At 43.7% G+C, this 14,719-nt stretch overlaps 2 protein-coding genes across 2 annotated transcripts; both read left to right on the forward strand.

The window, feature by feature from the left end:
* The first annotated feature begins 2,128 nt into the window (after positions 1-2,128).
* On the forward strand, positions 2,129-4,158 carry LOC108108931 (luciferin 4-monooxygenase). Its single transcript, XM_017217185.2, is given in 5 exon segments — positions 2,129-2,616; positions 2,682-2,880; positions 2,943-3,062; positions 3,120-3,546; positions 3,548-4,158. Coding segments are annotated over 5 exon segments (1,632 nt in total). The 5' UTR covers positions 2,129-2,273; the 3' UTR covers positions 4,091-4,158.
* Positions 4,159-4,430: 272 nt separating this feature from the next.
* On the forward strand, positions 4,431-6,321 carry LOC108108917 (luciferin 4-monooxygenase). The gene is made up of 4 exons (XM_017217168.2): positions 4,431-4,776; positions 4,827-5,019; positions 5,077-5,199; positions 5,326-6,321. Exons 1-4 carry the CDS (start codon positions 4,431-4,433, stop codon positions 6,299-6,301), a joined length of 1,638 nt encoding a protein of 545 aa, XP_017072657.1. The 3' UTR covers positions 6,302-6,321.
* The last annotated feature ends 8,398 nt before the right edge of the window (positions 6,322-14,719 follow it).

Genomic DNA, 14,719 nt, shown 5'->3' on the forward strand with positions numbered 1-14,719 from the left:
TTACGCATGTAAACGAAAAAACATTCTTTTTTAATCTGCTTATGTTACTTAAAGCCATCTTATTTTAAAAAAAAACCTCGTAAATTACTTTTAAATGACATTTTAAGGTGGTTTACATAAATTAAGCTCTGCCCAGGGGCAGGACAATTTTAAATCTTTTCATTTTCTTAGGTTCCCATCATGCTTTCTTACTTTTACTTTTTACTTTTTTTGTGAAAATTCTAGCAACAGTAGATAACGTAATGTTTTAGTAATAGCTTTCAGTTATCAATAAATTTGATGCATTCTCCGGTTAAACTTTAACCTCAAACTGAATTAAAGAAATCCTTCCTAGGACATTCTCCTCCTTTTAAGTTGCGTTTTTCTCGCTATACTCCAGAACTTTTTCTTATGATCCTTATCTAACTGTCAACACTTTTGCGGCAAATTAAATTAAATCATAATTTCAATTACCAGAAAATTGACCACAAAAGCGGCCAACGGTCATTACACTGGCCATCATGCCCCCCTTTTTTATCCGCCCATCTCGCCATCCCGCTCAATTCATTAACACTTCAAAGTTTGCTGGCTCAGTCGAAAAGGAAAGAAAAGAGACGGAGAACCGCAAAGCGAAAGAGACGGGGCTAGCACGCAACAACACTCGAGGCGTTCGTTAATTTGTTAGATGAACAACAAGCTGCTGTCGCATCTCTAAGGTTTCTGCGGAGAGCCCTCCTCCACTCCGAGCATTTCCTACAGAAAAATTTCACAGCCTCCGGCAAAAGGCAAACAATAAATAAGCGCAAAAGAGCAAGGGCTACTGAGCGAGGGAGAGAGAGCGATATATATAGTATATATAGAGCACACCACAACCGGAAGAAACTATTGTTCCGGAAAAGTATGCCCAGCTAGTTACGGGGCGGAAAAAAAGCAAAAATGATTTCGCACAAACTTTTCTGTTTAGTCAATCATTTTAATTAAGTAATTTTTTTTTCGCCTACTTGTCGTAAAAGTTTTAATAGAGGACCAGCGGGATGGAGTTGTTAGGTTGTAAGGCGGGGGCGGCGGCAAAGCCCGCAACTGCATTTTGCGGTTAATTATAATGTTGGGCCTGATTACATTTGCCAAGTCTCTAGCTCCCTAGTTGGTGACTTTCAGTTAATTGCCGAGATTTGAAGTTAGTTAAATGTGGCCCAAGTTGTTTGCAACCGCCCTGTGTTGTTCCCAAGACGAGTTCGGGTCATAAAAAGGCAATAAAAAGTTCCCGAGAAACTTTTATTAGCCGCTGATCAGTCTTCGCATCCACTTTTCCACCTCTTCAACCAGCTACCTAGTTTGTTGCACATTTCCACCGACCGCGTAATTAATTAAGTTTAGTTTTTGCATCAAGAGAATTTAAGTGAAATCAATGAATCAGCTTGGGCGAGGCAAATCCGAGTTTTTCACTCCACCCGTAGGAACTATCTCTGGCACGCCCACCTCCCCAGGAACTTCCGTCCGCCAATGTTGAGCAACTTTTCGCCCCGGCCACGAATCGAAGTTTAAGCCACCAGACACCCACCCCCCCAGGTGGATGCACCTTGCATTTTAAGTTCCGCCCGAGCCTCTCATACCACCCTTCCCTCCCATTTGTCCCGCAGCCATACGCTTGATTTCCTAACTAAGCACGCAAATGAAGCGTGTGCCCATCAAGGATGCGACTCTATCTCTCTGCGGTTGCACATGCCAGTTATACGTACAGCTGGGATGCGTATATATCCACCTGGCAGGGAGGAGCGACGCAACGAGAACCAGGAATCGTGGCACGTGGAGACAACCGCAGAGCAACTGCAGGGACACGAGAACGACAACAGGAACAGAAGCAGTCAGGGAGTAGAGTGAATGGAGCTCAAACCGTGTTTAATCGTAGAAATTATGCAATTGCCAGACAGTGGGCATGGATTCCATTCCACCTGGCACAGTGGTGTGCGGCATCATGAACTTGGAAAAGTCAGCGAAAAAGTAAAAGTTGTGAAGTGGATTTGAAATATCAGCATTCAGCTGCATGTGTTGTAGGAAAACACACCTGATAATTTGGCAGCGTCATCTGTCGCCAAAGTTTATTAGAAGCTGCTGTACACGGGTGTAGGTTATGGGGGAACGTGTCGAGGCAATTAGCAGATCGCACATCTAGTTCGGAGGCCTTCCTAGCGTCGACTATATATATAGGCCAGAGCACACTCTCGAAAACTCAGTTGATGTGTGCGGAAGTTTTGTTTTGTCTAATACACCGGCTAACAGGAATCTAGAGTCAAATGGCGGCAACCAAGTACGATAGCTTCGAAAAGATTTGGTCCGGACCGAAGGACAAGGAGTACTATGGTCCGGATATGACCCTGGGCGAAGTGGCACTGATCATCTTGCGCTTGTATTCGGACAAGGTGATGCAGGTGTTCGATCCGACGGGAGAGCAACTCACTGGAGGTCAGTTGTTGGAGCAAAGTCGCCGGTTGGCCCATGCCTTCCAACGCTTGAAGTTGCAACGCGGAGATGTGGTCGGCATTTCGGCCAAGAACACCACCTATCTCACTGAAGTGGTCATCGCAGCTCTGCTGAACGGAACACCCATCAACCCACTGCATCCGGAATTCGATCCTGGTTAGTGCTTTACATTGCCTTGAGATTTTTATATAACTCAATCATGAACTTCATTTCCCCTACAGAAACCACCGCCTACATGTATGGAATTACTAAGCCCAAGGTCATTTTCTGCGACATGGACAACTACGAGACCTTGAGCGCGGTCAAAAGCACCCTCAAGTTCAAAACTGAGATCATTCTGCTCACTGGAACTCTGCCAGGAGTGCGCAATATAAAGGATCTTTTAGCAGATGGTTGCACTGGATACGACGATAGAACCCTGTATGTAGATCTCACCCCAAACCTTTGAGAAACTTTCCTGTAAGCTATTCCTGATCTTGCAGCTTTGCCTGCCCGCATTTGAGTGGCGACGACACGGCCTTCATCATAACCTCGTCGGGAGTAACCGGTTTGCCCAAGGGCGTAACCCGTTCGCATCGCAGTCTGCTAAATGGTGCCAAAAGGTGAGTACTATTTAGCATTCTTCCCGAGAAATATGACCTCTATTGGATATTGTACAGCCCTCAGCTCTTTACCTCGGATACAGTCCTCTTCTGCAACAGCCCACTCTACTGGGTGAGCTGCATCTTTACCATGCTGGCTTCGCTGGTCAACGGTTGCCGCAGAATCATTACAAATCGTCCGTTTACCGTGGAATACTTTGCTGACCTTGTGGAGCGAAACCAGGTGACCTCCGTGCTCACAGTGCCTCACCACATGGCTCTGCTGGCCAAGAGCCCTCAATAACAGGAGCTGGCTGCGAAGATGCAGTCCGTCAAGTCCTTCGTGTGCAGTGGCTCGAAGGTTCCTCTGGGAATCTGGAAGCAGTTGTACGAGCTGCTGGGTGCCGATAGGTTTGCTGTGCTCTACGGTCTCACCGAGCATGGAGGTATCTCCAAGAACGTAGGAGGTCCGTTGGGCAGCGAGGGAAAATTGTTGCGAAATGTTCCAGGTCCGACTGATTGATGATCACGCCCAGCCCTTGGGACCTAACCAGACGGGTCAAATCTTAGTTAAACTGAATTATCGTTGGGGTGGTTACTACCACAACCCGCAGGAGACCCAGGTGACCGTAACTCCCGATGGTCAGTGGCTGCTCACCGGGGATCATGGTTACTTCGACGACGAGGGATGCCTGCACTTCCAGACCCGGGACACCGATGTCTTCAAGTACAACCACTTTCCCATTTATCCCAAGCAAATCGAGGACGTAATTCATCATCTACCAGGAGTCCACGAAGTAGCTGTTTTCGGAATACCCGACGACGTCTCCACAAATCTTACAGCCTGTGCTGTGGTCCGAGATGAAAACGAACTAGGTGCGAAACTTACCGAAGCGGATGTCAAGGCGATTGTGGCCCAGCATCTGAGCGAAGCTTTTCACATTCGCGGTGGAGTGTTCTTTGTGGACAAACTCCCAAAGACGCAGAACAACAAGATTCAGCGCAGGAGAATCTGGGCGGAGTTGAGTGAGGCTACTACCCATCTGTGAGGTAACCTTAGTTACAAAAATAAATATCATCTGTTTTACAAAATAAAGTCGTGCTCCATAAAAGTAAACACTGTGAATCAGTTGAATTGCTGTCCTAAAAAAAATTAAAAGTTTCCAAATCTGGAATGTCTGGTGGAGTGCTGGCTTTGATTAGCGGGATTCGGAAGCGGCACTGATACGCCAATGAGTAAATCAGCATCTATTTTAGATGACACTGGCGACAAGCATCGATGTCTTGGCGTGTCCAACTAATTAACAGGTCCACTTTGTTTTCCGTGGTTCGGGAGCCATATAAAACCCAAATGAGGCGCAATAAAACGCTTATTCGTTTGAAAGCGCTATGAGCTGTGAGGTGCACTACGATGCCGCTACGCGGACTTGGTCTGGTCCACGGGGCAAGGAGTTCTACGGCCCGGAGATGACTCTGGGCGAGGTGATCATGCGCGTGCTACAGATCAACGCCGATCGGGTGTTGCAGCACTGCGATCCCACGGGGCAAGAGCTCACCGGTGGGCAGTTGGCTCAGCAGAGTGCCCGCATTGCCCAGGCCTTCAAGAAATTCGGTTTGCGGAAAGGCGATGTCATTGGGATCTCGGCAAATAACTCCACCTACCTGACCAGCGTGGTCGTTGCGGCTTTGCTACGTGGCATGCCCATCAACCCACTGCATCCGGAGTTTAGTGAAGGTAAAGCCTGAACTTCTTGAGCTACTTAACCTACATTTATTATTTGTCAGAGACTGTCAAGTACATGTATGATATTACCGAGCCCAAAGTAATCTTTTGCGATGTTGAGAACTACCATGTAATTAGATCAGTTAACGAGAGATTGTTAAAGCCCGCCAAGATATATTTGGTTAATGGAAAAATAGAAGGAGTGCTAGATCTTAGCCTGCTCCTTAATGATGATGAGTGTATAACAGCTGCCGCGTAAGTTTCTATGATCCTCTTAATGAATCTAAATTAGTCATCTTGCCTTGATTTTAGATATGTTCCCTGCCCGAAATTGCATGGCGATCACACGGCGTTTATTGTATGCTCTTCGGGAACCACGGGAATGCCAAAGGGCGTGACACGATCCCATCGCAGCTTACTTTGTAATTGCAAGAAGTAAGTGATAAGCAATTAGGGTAAAGAGGTTAAGATTCCCTTATTATATATTTATTGGGCAATATAGACTGAATGATTTCCCTAATTAGAATAATGCTATATCATATTAATATTATCCAATTACAGCCCGAACACCTACACCAGAGATAGCGTGCTGCTATCGTTCAGTCCCCTTTATTGGATATCGGGAACGATAATTCTACTAGCCTCACTCCTCAATGGCTGTCGTCGGATCATCACCAATCGGCCATATAGCGTGGAGTACCTCCTCCAGCTGGTGGCGAAGCACAAGGTGACCTTCCTGTTCCTGGCCTCCCATCAGATTACTCTGCTTTCCAAATATGACATTGATTTGATGGAACTGAAGGACAAACTTCAATCGGTACGAGCTCTAATTGGGGCTGGGTCCAAGGTGTGTAAGGCGGTAACTAGCAGAATGTACGAGCTGATTGGAAGCCAGAGGTTCATTGTTGGTTACGGACTGTCCGAGATGGGAGGTCTGAGCAAAAATGTGGGAGGGCCAGCAGGCTGCGAGGGCAAGGTCATGCGAAATATGGAGCTGCGTGTTCTGGACAAACTGAAAATGCCACTGGGCCTCAATGAGGTGGGCATCATCTACGCCCGATTGCGCTATAAGTGGGAGGGCTACTATCGAAATCCAGAAGCCACTAGGAAGGCAATCAGCTCAGATGGAATGTGGTTCCGCACCGGAGACATTGGGTATCTGGACAGTGAGGGCAACCTTTACATACAGACAAGGGACACCGATGTGTTCAAGTTCAACAACTTCCAGATCTATCCCGAGCAGATCGAGGAGTTCATCCTCAGTTTGCCCGGTGTGAGTGAGGCTTGTGTCTTTGGAATTCCCGACGAAGTCTCTACCAATCTTACTGCTTGCGGTGTGGTCCGCTCTTCAGGTCCGGAAGGTGAGCATCTCACGGCAGATCAAATCCGGAATACGGTAGAAAGGCATTTAAGCGGAGCCTACCAAATTCGAGGTGGTGTATTTTTCATCGATAGTCTCCCAAAAACCGCCAATGATAAACTCCAGAGGCGAAAGGTCTTGGGTCTTGTGAAGCAACTCCAAGTTAAAGCTCAATAAAAATTGTTTTTCCAGTTTGATTATTTTTAAAAGGAATATTTTATCCTCTCTGCCCACTGTGCGTGCCTAGAGGCTGATGGCTAACCAATGCCGGCAACTCAATGAATTCTAATCGAGATTCAAATTGTAAAAGCCCTGTCTAAGGCCTTTCGAGGAAGGGGTCGACTTCTCCGTACTTGTTTGTAGTTGGGGGTCCCGGGTCCTCCTGGCAATGCCAATGACAAGCAATTTGTTATTTGTGGCACCCCTGCGGCTCCGACTCCAGTAGCCTGGGCGTAAAAACATCGACTCGGACAGATATTCTACATAAAATGAATTGAAAAATTAAAATTGCAATATGCAGGGGCCAATGGGCGATGGGTGATGGACAAAACATACATATTTTATTGGTTTCTGTTTCTGTTTGGGGTTTTTAGGACTTTTACGATGGAAGCCAGTCTGCAAAATTTCGACATTTGACAAATTCCAAAATGAAATGCTCGACAAAACACGATTCAATTTGCCTTTTCCCCCTCTCCAGCATCCGTAGAAATAGCGTAATAGCACAAGTTAGCGGTAGAGAGAGGAAACTAAGCCCTATAGCCACATTGTCATGTCGGATCGGGTGGGTTTTTGGCCTTCTGGACCAGACCGGACCGGTCTCATTCGGTATCTGTGGCCGTCTGCATTCTGCAACTAATGCGGATTATCCCGGGGCTTTGCAAACTGCACTCAAGGTGTAAATTTGTGTGCCAGGGATTTGCATGACCAACGAATAACTGAATGAATCAAGCGAAGAGTAAGTCGGTGAGTGAATGAATGAGTGGGTAAGTGAATGGACTCGCTGAAGGCAAGTGAGTTGCTTAACAATTTCCGCTTAGGGGATAAACCGAAGGAGGTCAGGTTCGCTGTCTCTTTCTGCTATGTCTCTATCACTTCCTGCTTTCGAAGGATTCGTTTCTTCTGGAATTCGCAGAGCCTTAAGTAACCAGAAGAAATGTTAAACAAATTTAACCCAGTTTCTCATGATTAAGAACTGTCAAGGGGTAAATACAAGGGTGGAAAGAAAGTTGCATATTGAAAGTATTTTTATTATAATGGATTTCTTTCATGGCATAATTATTTTACAAATATATCATATAATATGTTAACAATGAATAATTTACTAAATTTTATAGAAAACCGCTCGAAGACTCCCTGACTATAAAATGTATATTTGTTGGAATTATTTTGAGCCTTTTGATTGAATAAATATGACTTCAACATGAATGATTCCAATTCTTTTCGCAATCATTGCAAAAATATTTGCCCGCCTGCACTATTTGTTACACAACTTGATGGGGCAATAATATTTTTCTAACAACTGTGACCACAAGTCTGTTAGCAGAAATTCAACTTGAAATTGAATTGCCATCCTTCAGTGGCTTACTTTATAAAAAATAAAATTTTTCGGCCAAATGTCTTGAAACAAAAATGTGCAAAACTAAAAAGGCATTCTTATTCCAACTAAACTTTTATCTCTTAAATGCCATTGAACAAACTATTTTGTTATGCCATTGCATTTGGCTAGCAGGTAAACACAATGCACATATTGTAGGAATATTGTTCCCATTTTATTTGCTTTTTGCATTCGGCAAATATTTCCAGGAAACAGAAAGCAACAATTTATGCTTTAAATTTTCATCAAGGAAATGCGCAGCATATGGAATTATGTAAACAAGAGCTGCCACAACACCAACAATAACTGTACCGCCGGGTGTGGAAAGTACGGAAAGTGCAACAATAACAGCTCGTAACCCACTCAACCCAACCGAATTCGGAATGCAATCAAACAAACATTTTCGTTACTTTCCAGGGTGGATCTACAGCAGGGCGTGCTAGAACGGGATATCCCGCATATGTCCTGCGCCACGAAACATGTCCTTGCTACTCGCCGCTCTCGCTCCTCGCTTCTCGATCACTGAACTTGCGCACATCTGCCGTGCGTTGATTTCGCCTCCTTAGAGGGTTGAAATGTTTGCCCAGCTCATAGTGGTGGCAACTATTAGGAGCAGTTGTCCAAAAGGCCGTTACTTTCCGTGGTACTCACTGCGCACCTGGTCTAGGGGAGTTGGAAAAGGAAAATCTACAGGCACAAGCCCTCATTGAAAACGAACCTGGGAACTTGTTTGTTATCAAGTCGATTAAATTGTTGGGTGGTTTATGATAGAAGTGCTTTTGAAAAGATTACAATTGATTAACTGATAGGACTTTTTATATATACAAGAATAATCAGCAACTGTAAAGGCTGCAACCCTTTAAAAAGAATGTTTAGTTTATTAAGTTATGTTCCTAAAAAAATTTCAAACCAATTTCCAAAGAAGAGGGAAGAGGAGCCAACAGAAATATTATTTTATTCAAGAAATGCTTGAAATATTTAAATTTTTTGTAAATTTTGTAGAATCACAATTAAAGTTTCTTTCTCATTTACCTTCTGGTACAATATAATTTCTAAAATAAAATGTAAAGAACCTTTTTCACAGCCCCGTTTGAGTTGTTCTTGGCACGTGTAACACCAGCTACAAAAACCACAAAAGGTGTGCCAGGGACATGGGTGGATGCATTGCAAATTGTCTGTGGTAGGGTAATATTTATTTAAGTTTGCTCACCACCAGGGTCCGACTCGGGGGCCACATTCAAATCAACTTCAAGTCCATGCAATTTTTATGCCCCGCTCCCACTGAGCTGCTCAGCCACTCAGTCACCCAGTAGAACACCACCCACATCCCACTGGTGGGCCTACACGTGCATCTGACTTGTGGTCATTGGGCAGGATTCCCCGAAGAGTGGACCAAGTGTGTGGTGCGTGGTCCTGGCAATGGTCAGGGACATCTCGCCCGTGTTTGTCGGTTAATAAAATGTATGTTTTTGTTGCCTTGCGGTTGCCTAGGCCCCAGCCACGCCCCCCCAGGACGACTGTGCATACATTACTCGCCCTTTGTGGAGCATTTTTATGCGATTTCCCGGTGTCGACCTGCTGCGGCTGATGCTTTTATCTGCTCAATGCGCTCGAGCGTGCCCTGGCTGCCAATGAGGCATAAATTCTTGATTTCACGCACTTTTGATTGATGGCAAAGGATGTGCGAAAAATACCCCCAACACCGTGAAAAAAGGTCACATCTGAATTTAAATTTTTTATATGAAATGGGGTTTAGTATAAATAAATATTGCGTGAAGAGGCCTCTAAGAAGTTGGCTTAAAATAATTGGTTATTGCCAAAACAATTTAAGTTTAAATATTATAGTAATATCTTAAATACGTTGCGAAATCAAAATGAATTTTATCATATACGACATTAAACACTTTTCTGCGTGCATATGCGGAACAAAGGAAAGCTGCTGGCTGAGAAGTTGGAAGGACTTCTGTAAGGCTCTTTAAAATCCCCGAAAACGGCAGGAACACACAATATTACAATCGAATTCGATGTAAAAGCTGCGGGCCCCAAAAGATAAACAGAAAACTTATCCCCGCACAATAGAATCAAAATTCGTGTATATTCTGTGTGTTGGTGTGACAAAAGTAGACTTGATAAGATTTTGAATGGAAAAGGTGCATTTGGAGCTCAGCAAGCATCTTAAAGTATTTAATACGCGTTCCCAACCGGGATTAGATAAGCCAAAGAAAAACATTTGCAAAAACATAAGGGTACTAGCTACGAACTTTGAATACACTTTAAGTTCAAGTTTAAGGATAGAAACTCTATCTTTAAATCTTACCAAATATAAAACTTAAGAAGTTTAAAGTAGTTATCTTCATGATTTATTAAAAACATTTATCACGGGTGTAAGAGAATCAAAGAATAAGTTATATACGAGTAAGTGAAATGATTTCTTAAAGAAATATTGCCAATAAAGGAAAGGTCTTGTATTTCCGTACTGATGATTCCCTCGACCGGGCGACGTGAGGATCTGCAGCTGTTGTGCTGGCTTTAATATCCTTGGGACAGGAAGACAGGAAGCCCACCACCGGAAAACTTTCTTGGCCTGAATGGGAGCACAACAAGAGAATCGGTAGTGTATGGTAGTTGGGAAAAAGGACGCGTGTCCTAACGCCTGCCAGCCGTCTGTCTGGCCACGCTTCGCAGCGCCTACGCAGGATAAGGGCTGCGGCGGGGTGGGCTCTGCGGCAATAGGTGCCGGGATAAGGGTTGGGCGCGGTAGGTCCGTGGGGGTGGGGGTTACGAAGAGGTCCTGGCACACGCCGCTGGCGTCTCAGTTGAGCGCTTCTTGGTCAGGGCCCACTGAATAATAGTTCACTTTTCATCGCAGATAAGGAAATATATAAATAAGCATTCACGAATGGCAGTCCCTCCGTGCCCCCTTTCTCATTTGCCTCTCTGCCGCAACTTTTTCTCTTCTCCAGTGTGGATTATAATTTCTGAAGACACGCAACCGAACGCCCACAAACGCCCACGTGAAGGATAAACTGTACATGGGAAAAAAGTATCCAAAGATCTGGAATTTATTTCTTGAGTAGTTCTTAGAAAGATTAAAACAATTAGTTTTACTAAAGACATGTAAATCTAAGAAAGGAGTTATAAGATTATATACTTAGAGTGATTAAAGGCATATCCATCTTCCTCATGGTCTATTTGTTCTAGAAAGAAATCCTTGAACTCCCAACTTGCTACGCTCTGTGTAGCTGGGAATTCATCATTAAATTACGTCTGCCGAGGAAAAGATGAGGAAGAAGAAGCCGCAGCAGGAGCACAAGATGGGGAAAATCATTTATCCTGGCGTGGACGAAGGCTGTTGAAAAGAGCGAAATTTTCATAGAATATTCCTGCCATGTTTGTCATGCAATGCGAGGGAAAAACAAACGCCCCGCCTTTCAATTCCGGACGAAGCTTAGTTCATTTGCTGGCAGAAAAATAAGCTTGCCTTTGCTTTATTTAAGCAAATATTTGATATGCTCCAGAACCCTGCGATGCAGCACAGCGAACGTTGAAAGCTTAAAGCATAAATCAATATTTGTCACAGCGAATGGGGAACTCATCACATCCAGTGGGGTTTTTAATCGCATACAGGAATGTTGTCGAGGGCCGGAGGTTTTCGGAGCTGCCCGATAAGATAGGCCAAAGTGGAGTTGGAGTTGGGCAAACAATCGGAGCCGTCTGATAAGGCATTATAACTCTCCAAGTCGAAACGTTACTCCCTCCTCGAACAAATATTTAAGATATAAAAAAGCAATACAGTTTTGTATTCAAATTAAACCCTATTTTGTGTACATTTTTATTTGCTAGCAGGCGGGAATAAACCAAACACATTTTTTCATCGCGACGGGCAACACAGCAAAAAGGAATTGCATTTTTATTGCAGACTGCATAAAAGAGAACGTGGGAAACCATTTTTTACTTATTTAATCTATAATAACTTTCTGATTGCGATGATTCGCGGTAAAACATAAAATAAAAATGACATAAAAACTGGACTACATTTATGCGTTTTCACCCTATAAAAATTACATTTTCATTACTACTAGCAGCATCGATTGCAGAGTCCATTTGGCCTTTTCACTCCATCTGTTGGACTTAAACTATTGGAAAAGGATACCCTTGTAGGTGCGAATAGTGTAGGATATTTGTAAGTACAATTAAGGTTACACTTTTTATAGGAACCCTTTTTTGGTAGACTTCGTAAGTCAGATCGGAACCATTGGCCACTGCTGCACTTAAGCAGGTTTGGCAGCTCAGCATCTAAATTACATGGGCCACTGGATGGCTAGCTGGCTGGCTGGCTGGCCAGATCCTGGCTTACATCCGTTTCTGGCCATCTGGTTGGACCTGCTCAGTGCTGGAGCTACATTCAATTAATTTTACACGATGTAGCGAAAATCCAGCCCAGAAACATGAAAGAATATCCAAGGGGGGCCTGAAGGTGGGTGGCTGGCTGGTAGTACCACCAAACTAACGATAATTTTCCAACAGAGAGGACGAAAAAGGGAAGTTTAAAGCAAAAACTACGTTGTAATAACATTTTAACGATATTAGCACGAAAAATGTGGCCCGGCATACAAAAGCGGAAAGTGGAAAGCTTAACGATGCTAAACGAGTGCAGTCTGTCCGTGTGTGTGTTCGACAGAGAGAGTGAGATGGTGCGAGAGAGAGGCCAAAGGATGCGACACTACCACACACACACACACATATACGTGTAGAGTGAAGGCTGTTAGCTTCGCTTTTGCGGCTGCCAAAGAAATCTGCAGCGCAAATTGTTCAAATATTTTGGCTTTGCCACGCACACAAGCACAACCAGCCACGCCCCCTTTACCCATTTCCTTCTCCTCTACCCCCCTGCTGTCTCTTTTCTTTCCGCTGGTGGACCAAACAACAATAAGATGGGAGGGGACTGAGGAGGTTAACATTGTTCAAATGCAGCGAGTTGTTACATAATCCTCGCTGCCTCCAAAAACATATGTTATTGCAGAGACCCCCTTCCCCTCCCTTCTCTTTTGACCCACCCAAATTCCACCCCCTTCCCCCACCAACCTCGACCACTGAACAGCCGCATAATGGCAAAGTGAAAAGAGTTTTGCTTTCGACGGCCTTCTTAAAGCGCCAACTCGCGAGCTGGCATCGTATTTTATGCCACAGCGTAAATCCGTTTATACACTTAAAAAGTTTGTGCTTATGTGCCATCTAGAGAAAGTGCTTAATAAGATTTAAGAATTTCAAGATCTTCATAAACTAAAGTTTTTTGGAAATGCAAGTCTGAAAAGTAATTATGAATTACGATCAAAAAGTAGGTCACCAACAACGGCTTTCTAGGTTTTAAGTTTTAAATTAAAACAAATTCAAGATTATAAACATGTCCTGGTACAGTTTTAAATATTTTGATTTGATTTCTCACTGCACGAATACGCACTTGAGAATTATAAGCATTTCCAAACTCTTGTAAGCTTTTTCAAACTTTATATTAATTTTATAAATTTTAGCTCAGCAGAAAAGTTTAATTACATATTTGAGTATAGGAAAGTATAAAGAATTTGTTAAGTGTGTGGAAGCACCCACTCCGCCCGCTTCTGTATCCTTTTACCATTGCACCCGCAACATCTCTCTTTCACCATATAGCCATCTCACTTACTCATTCGGGATGCGTGCGCCCAAGTTTATGCAATGTTTTTTCGCTTGTTTTGCGGCATTGTCAACAGTTTTATTCTGTTCACAACGCCCGCGACCCCGCCAACGCCACCGCCAATATCCTTCCACTTTTCGCGCTCTTTCTTTGGGCTTGTTAATATAAAGCAGGCGCCATCGCCATTGCCATCGCCGCATTGTTGTTTTTCCAGATAGGCCAGCTCCGCTCTGTTGGTCCACACTTATAAATTGTGTGATTTCCCCCCAGCGCCAGTTTAAACAACAATGTGCGTCAAGTGAAGCATGTACATGAGTGCGAGTCCTTCGTCCTGAGTATGTGTGTGTCTGTGTTTGTGAGGCGTTAAAACAAAAGTCAACAAAGCCGCCTCTCCAGTGTCTCTGTGTGCGTGTAAGCTACTAAAATAGTAAATTATGAGAATGCATACACAAAAGCAGCCGCAGCAGCAAAGCAGCAACAAAGGCAACAAGCTAGCAGGATGCATCCACCGCTTAAGACAAACATAAACGCGTTGCATACTTATGTGGGCGCCAAGTGCCTTTGAACTTTGCCCTCAGCATTGGCTATGACTTAATAAGCAGCAGCCCACTTGAGAGCAAGGACATCCATGGTAATCCCACAGTTTGCAAAGGGATTGGAATAAAGCATATGAACACAGTTCGGTCAAGTCCCAGAAAGGTGGCATGTGGGCCAAAAAGTTCTCTATTAACAAGGATTTTCAAAAAGCATAAATAAAGTTAAAGAACAAATAATAAAGTTCTTAAGCGATGAAGTTACAAGTAATTAAATCACTTCATAAAACAAGTACACCTTGTTTGCAAATATATTTCATTATAGAACAGCATGTTAAATAAAACTATAAATTGTTAAGCTTCACTTAACTAAACTTAACTTATACTTACACTTAACTTTATTCAAAATATTTTAAAGAAGCCAAAAAATTGGCTCTAAATTTTCTCAACTCATTTATCAGGCTCTCTTTTATATAATTTTGTTTTTAACCCACTTTTCACTGTCAAAGCAGAGGAATTAGCTAATGCAGCTGTCGAGATTGACTTGGTGCAGCCCTGTTAACTTTTGTTTGTTTGCTGCGAAGACTTTGAAAAGCTTTTGGCCACGCTCACAGAGCAACAACAACACCAAAGCAGCAAGTGCAACAATGTCAATGCACTGTTCGGCTGATAAGAAGTGCAGCTGAAAGTTTAGGGTTTCTGCTTCTATTTCTGCTGGTTGTTCTGCTGGCTGTTCCGCTGCCACGAACATCCAACTCAAGGTAAACAAGCGGGCTCCCACCGACTTGTTGCTATCT

The sequence above is a fragment of the Drosophila eugracilis genome, unplaced genomic scaffold (genome assembly GCF_018153835.1).
Source record: "Drosophila eugracilis isolate 14026-0451.02 unplaced genomic scaffold, ASM1815383v1 contig_1765, whole genome shotgun sequence".
NCBI lineage: Eukaryota > Metazoa > Arthropoda > Insecta > Diptera > Drosophilidae > Drosophila > Drosophila eugracilis.

Coding starts and splice junctions, on each gene's coding strand:
- LOC108108917 (XM_017217168.2), top strand. CDS start 4,431: ATGAGCTGTGAGGTGCACTACGATGCCGCTACGCGGACTTGGTCTGGT. Junction 4,777..4,826: donor GCATCCGGAGTTTAGTGAAG/GTAAAGCCTGAA, acceptor ATTATTTGTCAG/AGACTGTCAAGTACATGTAT. Junction 5,020..5,076: donor GAGTGTATAACAGCTGCCGC/GTAAGTTTCTAT, acceptor CCTTGATTTTAG/ATATGTTCCCTGCCCGAAAT.